This window comes from Microchirus variegatus (genome assembly GCF_963457635.1).
Source record: "Microchirus variegatus genome assembly, chromosome: 6".
NCBI lineage: Eukaryota > Metazoa > Chordata > Actinopteri > Pleuronectiformes > Soleidae > Microchirus > Microchirus variegatus.
In genome coordinates, this window is record NC_139807.1 from 31,321,163 (window position 1) to 31,338,429 (window position 17,267).

Here is a 17,267-nt window from a genome sequence, read left to right on the forward strand (position 1 = left end):
TTGGATTTGAGGCGTTGACGTGTCCAATCAGTCATTTTCTGCTACTTGGTTTTAGAGCGACTCAAACTACTGTGTGCATTCACTTCATCAGAAGAAAGTGAGCTAATTTTCTCCTTTAGATGCACAACAAACGCAGTTTCTCACCTGAAAAAATTCTCAAAAACGAGAATCAGCTTCGTTTAGGTGACTTTTTTCTATCGTGTTTGACGTACATGAACGAAACTTGGTGCACGTGTTAATCGTGTCAGGACGGTCCAAAAAGTCAATGATGACTTTGCCGTAAGTCCTACAGGAAGGCAGCCATCTTGGGCTGAACAGCCATTTTTGGCAGATTTTGCCGTTTTTACGTCAATGGTATTTGAACAAACTTGTTATATTATTGTAATTTGATGTAAGATAAGATAAGAGAGTCCTTTATTCGTCCCGCAGTGGGGAAATTTACAGCATTACAGCAGCAAGATAAGCAGTGAAGATAAATAATAAACATGCATTAACAAGAAAAGTACACTATAAAAAAATATTAACACTGAGACTATATAAAAAAGTTAAAAGAATGTATAGTGTACATAATAGACAGTTTCCAGAATATATACAGTATGGACTAGATATTTACATTATAGGCAGAGATTGAGCATGGTTTATTATATGTTTATATTGCACATTTGTAAAATAACAGTATATTGCACATGTGATGAGGAGCATGGTATATGTGTGGTCTACTGGGTTAGGGTTAGGGTTATGTTAGGGTAGCAGCATGGTTCTCAACTCGCGGTACGAGTAAGCTTCCTCTTGTGGTACGTGGAGGAAAATCAGAAATACTGTTGTACTGGATATAACAGTGTATAAAACAAATGAGAATATAATAATAATAAAAAACGAATAGTTAGCGTCACCTTATCTCTCACTCCATCTTAATTTAACGTCACTGTACCAGTGTGTGACGTATTATGTGAGGAAGAGGAGGATGTATCTTTAGGTTTTAGGGGGTTCTTGGTATAATAAAGCTGGAGAACCACTGAATCGCAGCACATTCAGACCCCGTGATGGACTGGCGACCTGTCCGGGGGGTTGGACTCTCTCGCCTTTCACTCATGTGGAGGATAAAGAGGCAGACGATGGATGGATATTAGCACATTCAGATAGGCTTTTTGTTTTTTCGTGGGCTGAGTGTTTTGCATACTGAGTGAAGCAGCAAAACAGAAGCGATTACAATGAAAGATGAGAAGCCTGTGTTAGAGGAGGAGAAGAAGAAGGAGTGAAAAGGGAGGAGAGTGGAGAAAAAACAGTGGCTTCTGAAAGCTTTTTTTTGTGGGTTTTTTTTACAGACAGACAGGGTGAATTAATCCTGTTTACATTTCACTCTCTTGTTGTCCTCCTGGTCATTTAACCACACGATGAAATAATAATGCTGCATGTGACGTGTAGCGTACGCTGCGTGTTGTGTTTTTCTCACAGCAGCTGCAGTTTTTTGACAGGTAGAATTATTGCTATACTGCTGCTGGCATTTGATATATTCGACAAGTTCGGTCCCGCACTCGTGTCGTTGATTCCACGCTCGGTCGCAAAAAAACACCTTCTGCAACGCGCTCTGCAGAGCTGGCGCGAAGCCAGCGACTTAACTGCTTTTCCATGTGCTGTTTTGCCTTCGAGGGGGAACGAAATCTGTAAACATGTGAAATGTTTCTCTCTTTTTCTTCTTCTCTTTTTTTGAAAAGACCTCAGTGATTATTCCGGAGACTCCCCACCAGCTGATTTTTACATCAGCGCTGCTCTCTGTGAATGTTTACACCCACGTGTCCACGCTCATATACACAAACACCTGCGCACATTCATCTGCTCGCTCAGACTTTATTGTGGGGTTTTTAATAAAAGCACGTATCGAGTTTCCCGTCAGGAAGCCGTTCCTCTTTGCGGAAAAAAAGACTTCGGTGGAGACGCAGAGCCAGTGCTTACAGACAGGAAGTGAGGGGGGGGAAAGCGTCAAGGAAGAGCAGATTAAAGGTGCATGTGCAGCTCGTCGTGTAAATCCTATAGGTGTGTGTGTGTGTGTGTTCTCTGTGAGATGATTTCTTGAGCTTAAACAGCCCAAAAAAAAAAAACCGCTTCTGCAGAGCTCTGCAGCACAGCTGGCGTCTGACAGCTACAGCTCTGCCTCGTCCTATTTGCTGCCGCTGCTGCGTCTGTGGAATCAGCGTTAGCCGTAGCACAGCGCTAATAAAACACTGGAGCTGTGAAGCATGTGGTGATGCAGGCGTTTGACTCCTGCCCTCTTTCTCAAACACTCAGACTCTCCCTCCTTCTCCTCCGGGGCTTCGCAGGCTAAGCTCTCGATCCCATGTTTCCTGCCGTATCTGCCAGTTCGGCCTCACACACACACACACACACACATGCACACACACACACGGACACACTAAACCAGACCTGGCAGACTTATGAGAGCTAATATGTAAGGATTAGCTCCCAAACCTCAACACATAGCAACGCGGCCGCTGCTGCGGCTCCACCTCTGCAGAACTGGTTCTTCGCTCGTATGACGTTTGTGTGTTTTATAATCGGGGTTTAAATCTATCAAAGGAACCTTAATCCATGCTTATGTGATATGATCTTATGAAAATTGGGGTTAAACATTTAAGACAAAGTACACTCTTAGAAATAAGGGTTCCTTCTACAAGGGCTGAGGTTCTACCTGGAACCATTTGCTTCTGAAAAACCCTTTCCTGAAGAATATGGTATGGAAGTATGGAAGATATGGTTCTACTTAGCGCTTTTATTTCTAAGAGTGTATGGTATGTAGATGCTGCAGCTGTTCTACACTCTTAGAAATAAAAGTGCTAAGTAGAACCATATAAGGTTCTTCGGCTTGTCCTCATAGGAGAACCCTTTTGGATTCCAGGTGGAACCTTTATAATAGTGTCACCAAGAACCCTTTTAAAACCCTTTATTCAGGAAAGGGTTCTCTGGATCAAAATGGTTCTTACTGGAACCGTTAGTGTTACTAAGAACCCTTGAAAAACACATGGTTCCAGGTAGAACCTCAGCCCTTGTAGAAGAACACTTGTGGAACCCTTATTCCAAGAATGTAGAGTGAAAGAAAGCAGAGGGTTCTTGGTAACACTAATGGTTCCAGTAAGAATCCATTTTGATCCAGAGAACTGTTTTAAAACCCCTTTCCTGAATAAAGGGTTTTAAAAGGGTTCTTGGTGGAACCCTCCAAATGAGTGGAACCTTTATAAACAAAAAGGTTTCTTCTATGAGGAAGAACCTTATATGGTTCTACTTAGCCCTTTTATTTCTAAGAGTGTAGTGCAATACTCATTGGTATCGCGATGTTAGAATAAAAACCTGTTTTCCTGGATGATCTAAACACCTTAATATCACACTAATGTAAAAGAGCAGCAGCTGAGTTATGAGTTATCTGAGTTATGTTGTGGTCTGTTTATTCCCTTCCTTATGGGAGCAGAATAGCTGTCGCACAGTTGGAGCATTATGTTTGCGAAATGGCTGCTTGTGGTCGGGGAGTGAAATGCATCGCCGCAAATGTGTTTTTAACAGCTTAGCAATTTAAAAGATGTAAATCAGCTGCAATCGGAACTGATTCTGGTATTGGGGGGAAATATCGTTCATGGTTGTGATATTATGGGTATTATTGGTATCTGTAGCAGACGCAAACAAGTGGTTTGGATCCAAACCCCCGGTCCACACCTTCGCCCTCTGCTCTGGGTCAAAAGAAGGTGTTTTGAGGCTGAGCCTCAGGAGGTTGAATCACGGTTCTTCCTCTAACTATAAGGTCAGCGGTTTGATTCCCTGCATACCAAGTGGTCTTTGGACGAGACACTGCGCCCCCAAGTTGCTCCTGACGACTGTGAATTCCGACGCTGTGGTGTGAAGTGCTTCTTAGCAACCACGTTAAACACGTCGTGAATAGAGACGTCAGTGAAGCTTTTCTTTCAGTGTTTCTTCGCCTGAATGTAACGGGAATGTCAGTTTGTTTGGAGATTTTTGTGATTAATTTTCTTGCACAAAACGTAAACTGCGATTGTGGAAAAACTGTGACATGTATCAAAACCTTGACTTGGGTGAGAAAAGTCTCAAGTATTGTGACCCGTTTAAAGTTTCAATGACGTTTCTACGTCAAAGTTTGACGAAACCGTGAGGCTCCAAAGTGGGCTTGTTTTTTCTCATTTTCCCACTCGTGGGTATGTGAAAAGACTTAAGACAAAATTGTCATTTTTCGCGATTTGTGTCGCCATGGTTACTCCAAACCCTTAGAAAAGTCATAGCCGGCTATTCCCGAAGAAACCGCACGTTCTGATATAAGATATGTGGGGGTTTTCTCAAAACTGTGGGAGGAGATACATTTCAAAATTTTGCAAGCTCAGATACGAAACTTTCGAAAAAGCCAAGAAATACGCCAAATCCAAGATGGCCGACTTCCTGTTGCGTTGAGGTCATGGTGTCAAGAGGATTTTTTGTTCATTTCGGGCCGGGCAATATACCCACCAAATTTCAAGAATTTCGGCGCAAATACATTTCTGCAAGCTCCATAGGGACCTGACCTGTGGGGGCGCTACTGAGCCATTTTGCATTGGTTTTTCACAAGTACATTATTTTATAACATTTTTTGCCTTGTCTCGTCTTGTTCCAGGGTTGAGTGGCAACCTCTGGTGGTGCAGAGTGTTTTCACTGCAAGTTCATCTTCTCCCAAGAGTGTGTGGTTGTTGGGGGGGGGAGATGAATGTAATTGATCCTTTTGGTATCAGTGGTGTGCAGGGCCGCATGTAGCCTGTGGGCGAGGTTTTTTTTACTTCTGAGATCTGTGCACCATCACTCTTTGTTGGAACTCGTCAGAACCTCGGAGAAGGGTAGGATCTGGTTGGAATTATGCAGCCCTCCTCCTCGGGCAAATGGAAATCAGAGCGGCCAAAGCAAAGCTGCAAGTGCTTCGTGTTCGGAGTGGAACTGGAAAAGTCCGGAAAAGAGTGAGAACTTCAGCGGTTACCGAAGTCTTTGGGGTTTTTAACTGGTGTAATTCTGCTTTAGCCTGTCAGGAAAATCCACTTTGATCCCGGTAACTGATTTGTGGGAAGATGAAAAAAAGGGGGTCTTGTGGAAAAGTTTGAGGAGGTTCTCATTCACTGATCTCACTGCTCCACAGGCTGAAAACTCAGTAAAAAAAAATCAGGTCAAGAACAAGGCAGTAATGGTGAATTCCAATTCCTTGCTTAACCCTCAATCTCAAAAATGCTCTCCCTCTAGTGCAAGTGCTGTCCCGATTCTCAGAAAAATTAAGTTGAGGGCCAAGTTTAAGGGCTGCATCGCCCCCTAAATATTGAGATTTTCCGAGACCACCCTTGGGAGCAAGGGCTACCCATAATGCATTGCGCGTTTTGACATAACAATGATTGGCGTCCGAAAGCAGCGAAACGAGTACGCTACAAATGAAGTATTTCCTTTGTTAATAGAGATATAAAAACGATGAAAACCATTGTATTATCTTAGTTTGAGCCCATTTTATGGATTACTGACGTCATTGTTGCGTAACGTTTATTTTTATTTTACGATCTTTCGTCAATAGCCGACAAGCGATCGTTTGCTATGGTTTACTTTTCAATAAGTCGTGGTGTGTGGTAACTGTCAGCTGAATATTTGTATGAGTATCATCTTATAACTAACTGACAACCTAATAACTTGACCGACAAACGGACGTAATAAATAGTCGTGACGTAAATGCGTTCTTCTTCTTCTTCTTCTTTTTTGGAGTCAACAGACTGGACGCAGCTTATTCTGCCCCCTACAGTCTGAAGACGTATCTGCATTTAAGGGGTGTCCCATTTCTAAGTGACAAAATAACCCTCAACACTTGGTTTTGAGGGGCCAGCTAAGATTAAGGGTTGAGCTTGAGGGTTAAGATAGGAATTGGAATTGGCCCTAACTCCTGTTTACTTGGACGTTCTTGTTGGCTGCTGATGACAATCGCCATGAAAAACGCTTCTCATTAAAAGTGTGTGTGTGTGTGTGCGATTGCATACCATGTGTGATCCCTGCTCTTCTTCTTGATCCATACTCATTTAGTGCCACTGCATGTGTGTGTGTGTGTGTGTGTGTGTGTGTGTGTGTGTGTGTCCCCGCAGTTTATTTTCCCTCTCTTTGTGTACATGGACAGTATGTAGAGGACAGAAGGGGGAGGAGGGTCAGCCACTGTCAACAAGCCACGGATCGTGAGAAAGACAGGCTGCTATTTGCGATCGCGATGTTATGCCACAGCTGTCGGAGTAAAAACCCGGAGCGGCTCGACTCGGTATTACGTCAACAAGCCTCCGGCTTAACTGCAGCAACATGTCAGAGTCACGCCACCACCGCCGCCGCGACGACCGCCTCCTCCTCCTCCTCCTCCTCCTCCTCCTCCTCCTCCTCCTCCTCCTCCTCCGTACAGACGGAGCAGAGAGCGAATGTCACAGTGATGCAGTTCATTCACGGGGGTTCACCCCTTCATCGCTGTGGTTTGCAGCAGATGGAAGTTTAAGTGGCGCAGAGGTGGAACAAATAACATGATTCATTTGTCCAGAAGTTGTGTTATGTTTGTCTGCTGGAGCCTTCTGTTCCACGTCAGCACACGCTTAGAAATAAAAGTGCCACAAGTATAGAACCATATAAGGTTCTTCGGCTTGTTGTCATAGGAGAACCCGTTTTGGCACCAGGTAGAACCTTTTTTTTATAAAGGTTCCACCAAGAACCCTTTTAAAGCCCTTTATTCAGGAAAGGGGTTTTGGACCAAAATGGTTCTAACTGGAACCATTAGTGTTACCAAGAACCCTTGAAAAACAAATGGCTCCAGGTAGAACCTCAGCCCTTGTAGAAGAACACTTTTGGAACCCTCTGCTTTCTTTCACTCTACACTCTTAGAAATACAACTACGGGTTCCAAATGTGTTCTTCTACAAGGGCTGAGATTCTATCTGGAACAATTTGTTTTTGAAGGGTTCTTGATAAGACTAATGGTTCCAGTAAGAACCATTTTGATCCAGAGAACCCTTTAAAACCCCTTTCCTGAATAAAGGGTTTTAAAAGGGTTCTTGGTAACACTAAGGGTTCCAACCAAAAAGGGGTTCTCCTATGAGGACAAGCCGATGAACCTTATATGGTTCTACTTAGCACTTTTATTTCTAAGAGTGTAGTGCAGCTGCAGCATCGACAAACCATAAAGTCTTAGAAATAACAGTGCTAAGTGTATATATATATATATAAGAACCATATAAGGTTCTTCGGCTTGTCCTTATAGCAGAACCATTTTTGGCTCCAGGTAGAACCGTTTCATAAAGTTTCTACCTGAAACCCTTTTGGAGGGTCCCACCAAGAACCCTTTTAAAACCCTTTATTCAGGAAAGTGTTTTTAAAGGGTTCTCTGGATCAAAATGGTTCTTACTGGAACCATTAGTGTTTCCAAGAACCGTTTCTTCTGGAAAGGGTTTTTCAGAAGCAAATGGTTCCAGGTAGAACCTTAGCCCTTGTAGAAGAACCCTTTTGGAACCCTTATTTCTAAGAGTGCAGGAAGAACAAGGCGTCAAAGCTGAGGCTTCAAAGAAGCTTGTTTTTAACCCCTCCCCCTCCCCCCTAAACTTTTTCATTATCTACAGAAACATCTGCCGTGTTTTGATTGTGTTTGGTTTGATCTGGTGTGGCCTCTGCAGGGCGTGGTTTTGTGTGTCTGTGATTGATGGTGTTTGTTGTTCTTTTGTCCCCGGGTCGACCAGCACCCTGTCCAGCTGCATGCATGCAGTGGTGGCGTTGCTCTACCCGTTCTCCTGGCAGCACACCTTCATCCCGGTGCTGCCGGGCTCCATGTTGGACATCGTGTGCTGTCCCACCCCCTTCCTGGTGGGGCTGCTGTCCAGCTCGCTGCCGAAACTCAAAGAGTTACCTGTGGAAGAGGTAGGCTCGTCATTGATTGGATTTTCTCATTTCGAACCTAAAATGTGAAATTTAACTCTGCTTTAAAGTTAGTGCTGGGCAACATTAACGCATGATTGGTTTCCATGACGACTGACCAGAAAATGACGTCATGTTTACGTGACTCCGGATTGTTAAAATGAGTCTCTAAAGTAACGCTAAACTTTAAAAACAGAGGCACACATACGCAGTACAAAGGTACGCTGGTTATTTGTAGCGCTGCTCTTTTCCTTTAATAAACAGACCGCTCTAGTTCCACTGTAGGCTAACGCTAATGGAGCTAATGCAGCTAACGGAGGTAACTGGTAAACGCAGCCTGGACTACGCACTTTAAAGCCTCACTCTCTGGATCCCTTGTCTGATAAATTGCAGAAATACACACTCAGGCTAATTCTATCCTAACTTATTATTATTATTATATTATTATTATGGTCAGTAGGGGGCGTCGAAAGAACCTGTTAGCAAAGGTGGAATTACACAAATGACGTTTTACGTTACTGTAATTGAGTAGGTTTTTTGTGTACTTTTGTGTAAATTTACCTTAACTTAAGTATGTCTTTTTGGAAGTATTGTACTTCACTGTGTTTTAAATTGCATCCGTTGCTAAGTAAAAAAAAAAATGTTGGCCTGAATATCATATATTTATCATAAATATATATATTCATATTTTTTATATTAAATAAAAATAAATAAATCACGCACCTTTGGCAGGGAATGGTGCAAGTTAAGGTCCCAGAGTGAGTGAGAAAGTTAAAACATTTGTGACCTTTGACCCATTTGCGACTGATATATCATTTTATTTTGTCAGCACTTTCATTTGTAAAGGTTTGTCTTTATTTAAAAACAATTCATGTCAGATTTGTGGCCCCTTTTTTTTTTCTTTTTGCTCGAAACAAGAAAGAACCTTGTCAAAAAAAAAGCAAACGAAGCAACTTTTACTCATACTTTTACTTACATTTAAGTAAAATGTTATCAAAATAGTGGTACTTATAGTACACTATAGTAGCATAGTTCAGTACTCTCTCCACCACGTGACGTCATCCATAATTATCTGTTTTGAAGCCTTCAGAATTTGGCTAGTGTCATAAAGCGTTAACTTCTTAATGATCACTGATCGTTTAGTTTAAAAAAGACATGTATTCATGTAACCTACTGTAAATGATGGTATAAAATAGGCTTTTTATGACTTATAATTGCTTTGTTCATTTAAAAACACATGTAACATGTACCTTCATGTGCAGTCACAGTGAAACACTGAGCTGTTCATACTTCGTCAACAACATCTGCTCTCTCTTCCATCTCTCATCTCTTCCTGTAACCGACTGACTCACGAAACGACGATCCTCGAAAAATCGTCTTCGCGAAAATGTGTTTCGTATTTCAAAAAAATGTTGTGCCGTAAATTTGTCCGAGTGCTGACGGTTTTTACGAGGGAACAAATGTGGTTTTAACAAGTCAGAGATAAAAGGAGGGTTTGTTTTCATTCATTCATTCATTCATTCATTCATTCTGAAACATCTCCGTCTTCTCCTCAGGCGTTAATGGTCGACCTCGGAACTGACCGGTTCATCCGTCAGGTGAGTTCACAGAGACGTCGTCACGTGACTTCAGCCGTTTTAAAAGCAGCGTAAATAAAAAGTATGAAAAGCAGAAATGATCATGACAGAAAGTATAATTGAAAACAAACAAAACAATGAATGAAACACATATTTGCTGGTGATCTACGATGTGTTAACTTTATTTTTATTTTTTGTGTTCCGCAATAACTGGATTAACTGAGAAAACACACGACGAGACAGTGACTGTTTTCGGTTAACAAAAAGCCAGCGAACGTCAGACGTTTTTAGGCCACAGAGGGCGTCAGAGACCGACTTTAGGAGCCTTTCTTTAAACAGAGGCTGCAGAACATGCGGTTCGGTCTCTTTGAAACTCACCCTCCAAACAAAGCTTTGTTTATCGCCGGCCGATGCAATGTTTTTTTTTTCTCGCTTGTTTACAGATGGACGACGAGGCCTCGCTGTTGCCGCGGAAACTTCAAGCGGCCCTCGAGCAAGCTCTGGAGCAGAGGAATGACATCATCAATCAGGACTCTGACAGCGAGTCCGACGAAGGTAAAAAAAGAAAAACAATTGACGAATCAGACAGATGTTTTGTGACGTCTTCGCCAGAACAAGTTTATTCCGTGTTCCTGTGAAATTCTCTGGGAAACCAGGAGTCTCATGCACTTCCAGCCATGACTCACAGAGACTGGTGTCATCATTTTCATCGTAGTGATGATGATTCAGGGTTTCGGATGATGACAGGTGGGAGTGAAGCTAATGAGTGGGTAATAATCTACACCACAGACAGTCGGGGGGGGGTGACACGAGGTAAATGTGATAACAGTCAAACACTATTTACAAAGTTCAATCTGCCTCAAATGTCCAGTCAGGGTTTTAGTGACACCTAGTGGTGAGACTGCAGATTGTTATAATTCCCCCCCTCCCCTTTTCCCTGAGTGTGTCAGTGAACTATGTTGGTATTCACAGACCACAAAGCATGATGGTCTTTTTTTTCTCTTCTGCATTAAAGCTCCCATAGACGGCAAGTTTTTTGGTGTGTATCTGCACTCTTAGAAATAAGGGTTCCGAAAGGGTCCTTCTACAAGAAGCTGAAGTTCTACTGAAGAAAGGGGTTTTCCGAGGGTTCTTGGTAACACGAATGGCTCCAGTAAAAGACCCATTTTGATCCTTTAAAACCCCTTTCCTGAATAAAGGGTTTTAAAAGGGTTCTTGGGGGAACCCTCCAAAAGGGTTTCAGGTGGAACTGCGGTGGGGAGTCGTGACCAAGCCATTTTTAAACATTGTTAAAACAATGTTTTGATAATGAGTAGCAGTGCATCCACCGTTCCAGAGGGGGGAGCTGCGTTTATGAGCGCTGACGTGCTCATGATGTCACTTCCAGGTACCTGGCCAATCACAGGACAGTTGAGAAAGCTCTCGTTGGCTGGCCAATCACAACACAGTTCTGTCTTCTGGGGTGAGATTTCGAGATTTCGATCAACTAGGAGTTTTTTTTTTTGTTTTTTTTGCACTTTCAATATATTTTTATTAGAGCACCTTGTAACAACGATATATCAACAACATCATACACAATAGTATAATGCATATCAATATAGAAATGTGTGCAGTTAGGACATATTGTACTCGCAAAAACAAAACATAAATAAATCCCACCCTCCCAACTTACCCAGCCTTATCCTTCCGTCATAGTACTACTTTATTATAGTTAAGGGGAAACATTAATTTCCACTATCAGGTGTGAGATAGTGAATGAGAGGTAACCAGATTTTTTCAAAGTGTAGGAGTTTGTCCATAAGAGTGTATTTTATTCTCTCTAAGTGGAGAGTGTTAGTAAGATCACTAAGCCACATCCTTGTGGTGGGTGTGTCTTTCTTTTTCCAATGCACGACAAGTAGCTTCTTCGCGATGATGAGACTATAGGAGAGAAAACATCGTCGGTAGTTGTTTAACCTTTTAATGTCGTCAGAAATTCCCAAAATAATAATATGTGGATTAGGTTCCAACTGTATGTCAAGTATTTTAGAGGTTAAAGTGAAGATATTAAGCCAAAAGATCTTAACCTTGGGACACAGGGTCGAAGCTGGGAAGCAATGTGTCTTCTGCAACAAGGCATCTGTCACAAATAGGGGATATCTCAGGGTTTATTCTATGTAACCTCTCCTTAGAATAATGCAGACAATGTAGAACCTTAAAGTGAGGTTTTTGACCATTAAAAACAAGTTTATGTATGTGAGTAGACCTCCATATCTCACATATATGTGCCATAGGACCACTCTATGTGAGCTTTAAGATGCAGAGCACACGCTCAGGATAGATCGTGCTGCTGTAGAAACACAGGGGCCTCTGTAAAGCGAAGACGTTTGGCCTATGAAAACAAAACTATTGTGTTTAGTGGTCATGCTCATACACTGGCTCATGTATCAGAAGTGTTTTTTGAATTGAGCCTATATATAAGGGTGTGTCTCCCATATGGTCTAGCGGTTAGGATTCCTGGTTTTCACCCAGGCGGCCCGGGTTCGACTCCCGGTATGGGAACTGAGGTTTTCTGAACGTTTACCCCTCAAGGAAACAGACATATTGAGTCGATGTAAGTCCTCACACTATAATCATGTGGTTCAGACTGTATTAAAGTCGACTGTATTTGTTCCTTATCAATCAAATGTAATCATAGTTTCACTCACAGCCGGTTATCACTGACGTGTCCAAGCAAAGCAAAGCGTTTTCTGCAGCCGACACCGTTTCAGATGAAGTCTCGTCGTCTTTAGCCGCGAAGATCAGATCTCGGTCAGATTTTCCAGCAGCTCTGGTGGATTTAAAATACCTCTGGCAACACTGACGACCACAAAATTATTATTATTATTGTTCTTTTTTGTTTTATTATTTCTTATTTTGTGGTCCATTTTATAGAAGTCGATTCGACCAAAGACTTATGAGATACGTCCCCAAACATCCACAATGTTTTTGTTGTTGTGAGCGTTCGGCCAAACCACGGATTCAACTTCAATATGTCTGCGTGATAATAATGTGCCCTGTGTGACATGCAGTAGTTATGCTTTTATTTTGAAGGGATAGTTCAGCTTTTTTTGAAACGTGGTTGTGTTTGACCCAGAAAATTAAGATTATATCACAGTTTATATACAGATATACTAAGGCATTGGTTCTCATAGTGCGGCCCGGGGGCCAATGGCGGCCCGCAGAAACATTTCTGGCGGCCCGCAATGAATAACAGTTGATAGTTTTAATCCAGGAGCTACTAAGCTTGTTAAATGTTTATTGGACATTACTGGATACAGACCAATAAGTGTAAACAAAAATACTGGGTATTTACCTGGTTTCTATATGGTGAAATTTAGTGTATTATTGGGTTATAAGCTGGTAATAAGCAGGTAGCTACAGCCCCCAATTACTCGCTATTTACCTAGTAAATATATGGTAACAGAAATGTGTTACTTGGTATCAACCTGTAATTAGAAGGTAAGAACAAAGGCCAAAATATAATAATTTACTGGGTAATTACCCAGTAAATTATAAAGCGTATTATATTAACGCTTAAATTACATTTGGCGGCCCTCAGTCCAATGTTGGGTTCCTAAATTGGCCCTCAGGTATCAACACTTTGAGAACCCCTGTACTAAGGGATTTGCTGCATTAAGAACTACAAAATAAAACTGTTGACATTTCATTGCTGTTTATAGCCAACATTTAAAAAAAACGACTTTGGAATAAAACACATAATTCCATTGTTTGTGGAAAGTAATGAAATTAAAAGTCACTCACTTATAATAGACAATAGACAATGCAATATTTGGACTAGAGTACAGATACAGTAAATGTGTGATGATCCAAAGATGCACAAAATATTAAAACAAAAGAAATAACAGATATTATCAATTAAACAAGAGATGCAGCCAATTGAATTCCACTTCTGCTGAAGTGTCAGCAGTTTTGTGCACCATTCACTTTCCATCACTTTCCAGTTATAAAAAGGCTGTTAAATGTTGGGAAAAGTGGCTAACATGTTCTTGAGCAGGAATAGAGTTCACAAAAATGGCCAAATTCTCAGTCTCAATACCTCAAACAACCACACTATCCCTGTAAATACAAATGTGAGTAATAATGAGAATACCTGATCAAAGAGCTGCGGTGAATCCTCCTTCTTCTCCTCCTCTTCATCTCCAGAGTACAACTCCTTGAACAGCCTGGTGTCTGAGGCCTTCATCCGCTTCTTCCTGGAGACCATCGGCCATTACTCCCTGTTTATCACTCAGAACGAGCGCGGGGAGCGCGTTCTCCAAAGGGAGGCCTTCCGCAAGTCCGTGGCGTCCAAAAGCATCCGCCGCTTCCTCGGCGTCTTCATGGAGTCGCAGATGTTCGCCGGGTTCGTTCAGGATCGAGAGCTGAGGAAAACCCGGGCTAAAGGTTAGACGGACGGAGTGACACACACTTTTTCTTCCCTCCTTCAAAGTCACTTTTGAACATCCACCCATGCAGAAGACAATGTGCCAACGCTGACCTCCAGTGGCTGAACGCTGACATCGGCGTGTTTTCTCTGCAGGTCTGTTTGAGCAGAGGGTGGACCAGTATCTGGAGGAGCTGCCAGACACCGAGCAAAGTGGAGTCAACAAGTTCCTCAAAGGCCTCGGTGAGTTCTGTCACAGACGCACAAGACATGTTCAAACTGATCGGTCTCACCCTGATCGTGCTGCGACAGCAGTTTCAACTTTTAAAAACCGCAATAACGTGACAGAAATAATCAAGTTTCTCACTAATAATACAGGCTGAATGTGCAGGACAACGTATTCTTGACCTGAAGCTACATTTTACCTTAAATCTCTGTCCGATGTTACGTTAAAAACACTACGTTTATTATTCAATATGCAATATTTAAGGTGCCACAAGGAAACCTGAATCATCTTACTTCTATTTGAGATAGTAAGAGATAATAAACCAGGCGTTTTATTAAGTGATAAAGAGCAAATGTAACATTAACATTTTATAGGAAATTTAAAAAAAAAAATATTCAAAGCAGGACGTTTTTATGTCCTTAAATGTGTCTGTGAAGGATCATTCAAATTTGACCAGTACCACATTTTATTTGTTTTTTAGTGCTTTTTGAAAAATGCTCAACGATGCTTTACATAAATATACAGCTGTGATTGCGAAGGGCAGCGTTAAACCTCTCGGTGAAATCATTACTCAGGGTGTCTGCGGGGTCTTAAAAAAGTATTAAAAAGTCTTAATTCCGACTTCATGAGGTATTAAATTGTGTCCGTAAGGTTTGGCTGCAAAACGTCTGCATGAATATATTTATTTTACCTTCCTGCGTTTGTTAAAATCAATTAAATTGAAATGGCGAGATGGTCTTGGAAAAAGTCTTAAAAAGGTGTTCCTGCATATACACTGTTATTATTATTATTAGAAGAAGAAGAACATTAAAATTGACATAATAATACAAGATCATTAAAGGTTACTGTGAAATGGTTTGTTTTGAGGTTTTATTGACTGTATAATAATCTGAATAAAAAGTAGTAGAAGTCTTCCGCCTAGCAACCGTGGCTGTTGGTACGCTGGGCTGCTTCCGGTAGGTCGTGTTGTCGTTGTGATTTCCCGGAGTTGCTAGTGACGGTGCTAAGTCGTAGAGTCAATTTTGATTAGTTAAAAGGAGCGGATTTCGGATACAAGAGAGACGGTTATCGTATCAAAAAGTCAGAACGTCAGCTCTACATTGTTGTGTGATCCTTTGTTTTTTTTAAGAAAGTCAGCTCACTGTCAAAGTGCATCAGGGCAAATGGATCATTTCATGAATTTCAAAAATTCATAAAAATTATTCCTTAAGAGGTTTGCAATTATTTTCAACAGATCCTTGTTCAGGGCGATGCCGACTATTATGATGGTAAATTTCAAGTCATTCCGAGATACTTTTTGTTTTTGAGATTAAAAGTCAGCTCACTGTCAAAGTGCATCAGGGCAAAGGGATTATTTCCTGAATTTCAAAAATTCATTAAAATTATTCCTTAAGAGGTTTGCAAATATTTTTAACGGATCCTTGTTCAGGGCGATGCCGACTATTATGATGGTAAATTTCAAGTCATTCAGAGATACTTTTTGTTTTTGAGAAGAAAGTCAGCTCTTTGTCAAAGTGCATCAGGGCAAATGGATCATTTCCTAAATTTCAAAAATTCATTAAAATTATTCCTTAAGAGGTTTGCAAATATTTTCAACAGATCCTTGTTCAGGGTGATGCCGACTAGTATGATGGTAAATTTCAAGTCGTTCCGAGATACTTTTTGTTTTTGAGACTAAAGTCAGCTCACTGTCAAAGTGCATCAGGGCAAATGGATCATTTCCTGAATTTCAAAAATTCATTAATTATTCCTTAAGAGATTTGCAAATATTTTCAACGGATCCTTGATCAGGGCGATGCCGACTATTATGATGGTAAATTTCAAGTCATTCCGAGATACTTTTTGTTTTTGAGATTAAAAGTCAGCTCACTGTCAAAGTGCATCAGGGCAAAGGGATTATTTCCTGAATTTCAAAAATTCATTAAAATTATTCCTTAAGAGGTTTGCAAATATTTTTAACGGATCCTTGTTCAGGGCGATGCCGACTATTATGATGGTAAATTTCAAGTCATTCAAAGATACTTTATTTTTTGGTACAATTGTACGATAAACTTTCCTATGGTGTTTATACATCCTCAAATTAAACGTTTCTGCTTTTTTTTTTTTTTAAGTCGCACCGCTATATAAGTAATTAATAATCATCCATTCTGCTCACACACAAACCCATGAAAGTTTTTTGTACTATTGTACTGAGGCGAATTTGTACAAAGAGGTACACAACAACGTGAGGCTGACGTTCTGACTTTTTGACACAATAACCGTCCTTGTGTCAGAAATCCGTTAATTTTAACTAATAAAATTTACTCTACGACTCAGCACTTCACTAGCATCTCCGGGAAATCCCAGCGACAACACGACCTACCGGAAGCAGCCCAGCTCACGGGCAGCCACGGTTGCTAGGCGGAAGTTCCATTGTGCGCGTAGCCTGTTTTTAAAACATTTGTTTTTAACTCCTTTCAGGGAACAAAATGAAGTTTCTCCACAAAAAGAACTGAGGCCAAGTCTCCTTCCTGTTTTTAAGTCGCCCGTCTGGAGTCTCTGCGCGGTGACGATTGTAAACATGTACATATTATTGCACTGTAAACTGGCTGTGATGCTCTTCCATGTGTGTTTATAGTGTTATTGTGTGAGATGGTGATAGCAGGACGGTACACGGCCTCTGAGCTGTAGGGTAACCACTGTTGTTGTTGTTGTTGTTGTTGTTGTTGTTGTTGTTGTGAGGAGTGTGATCAGAGTTATTGATATGGGCATAGATGTACAGTTCGTATGTATTCGTGTCTTTTTTTATATTTGCATTAATTCACATCAGCCTCTGTTTAAGGAGTGTAAGACCTATTGGAGAAAAAAACTGTACATGGCACCAAGACAATGAAGAAAATGATTGTAACTCTTCATAGAGTCTCCTGCAATATTTGATTAAATGTGGTAGTTTAAACATTCACAACGTGGTTTTGACTCATTTCACAAAGTAAATAAATGTGTTACATCTTACCTGTATGTCACATTAACCCATTTATAGTCCAGATTAACACACAGATTAATCTCTCTAGAATCAAAGTCCAACAGCGTAAACACTACCGTTCAGAAGTGTGTGCTCACCTATACAATTTGTTTGTTTTTACATTAAAAGTCAG

The 17,267-nt window shown here is 41.1% G+C and overlaps 1 protein-coding gene across 2 annotated transcripts in view; it reads left to right on the top strand.

Moving 5' to 3' along the window:
• dennd2b (DENN domain containing 2B) overlaps positions 1 to 17,008 on the top strand; it is a 51,473-nt gene extending 34,465 nt beyond the window's left edge. For both annotated transcript variants that reach the window (XM_083891301.1, XM_083891302.1), the window contains exons 14-19: positions 7,751 to 7,928; positions 9,482 to 9,523; positions 9,946 to 10,057; positions 13,688 to 13,927; positions 14,064 to 14,150; positions 16,594 to 17,008. In XM_083891301.1, coding sequence (XP_083747427.1) covers positions 7,751 to 7,928; positions 9,482 to 9,523; positions 9,946 to 10,057; positions 13,688 to 13,927; positions 14,064 to 14,150; positions 16,594 to 16,628 — 694 coding nt within the window. In that variant the 3' untranslated portion in view covers positions 16,629 to 17,008. The remainder of the gene's footprint in view (positions 1 to 7,750; positions 7,929 to 9,481; positions 9,524 to 9,945; positions 10,058 to 13,687; positions 13,928 to 14,063; positions 14,151 to 16,593) is intronic.
• Positions 17,009 to 17,267: the final 259 nt, after the last annotated feature.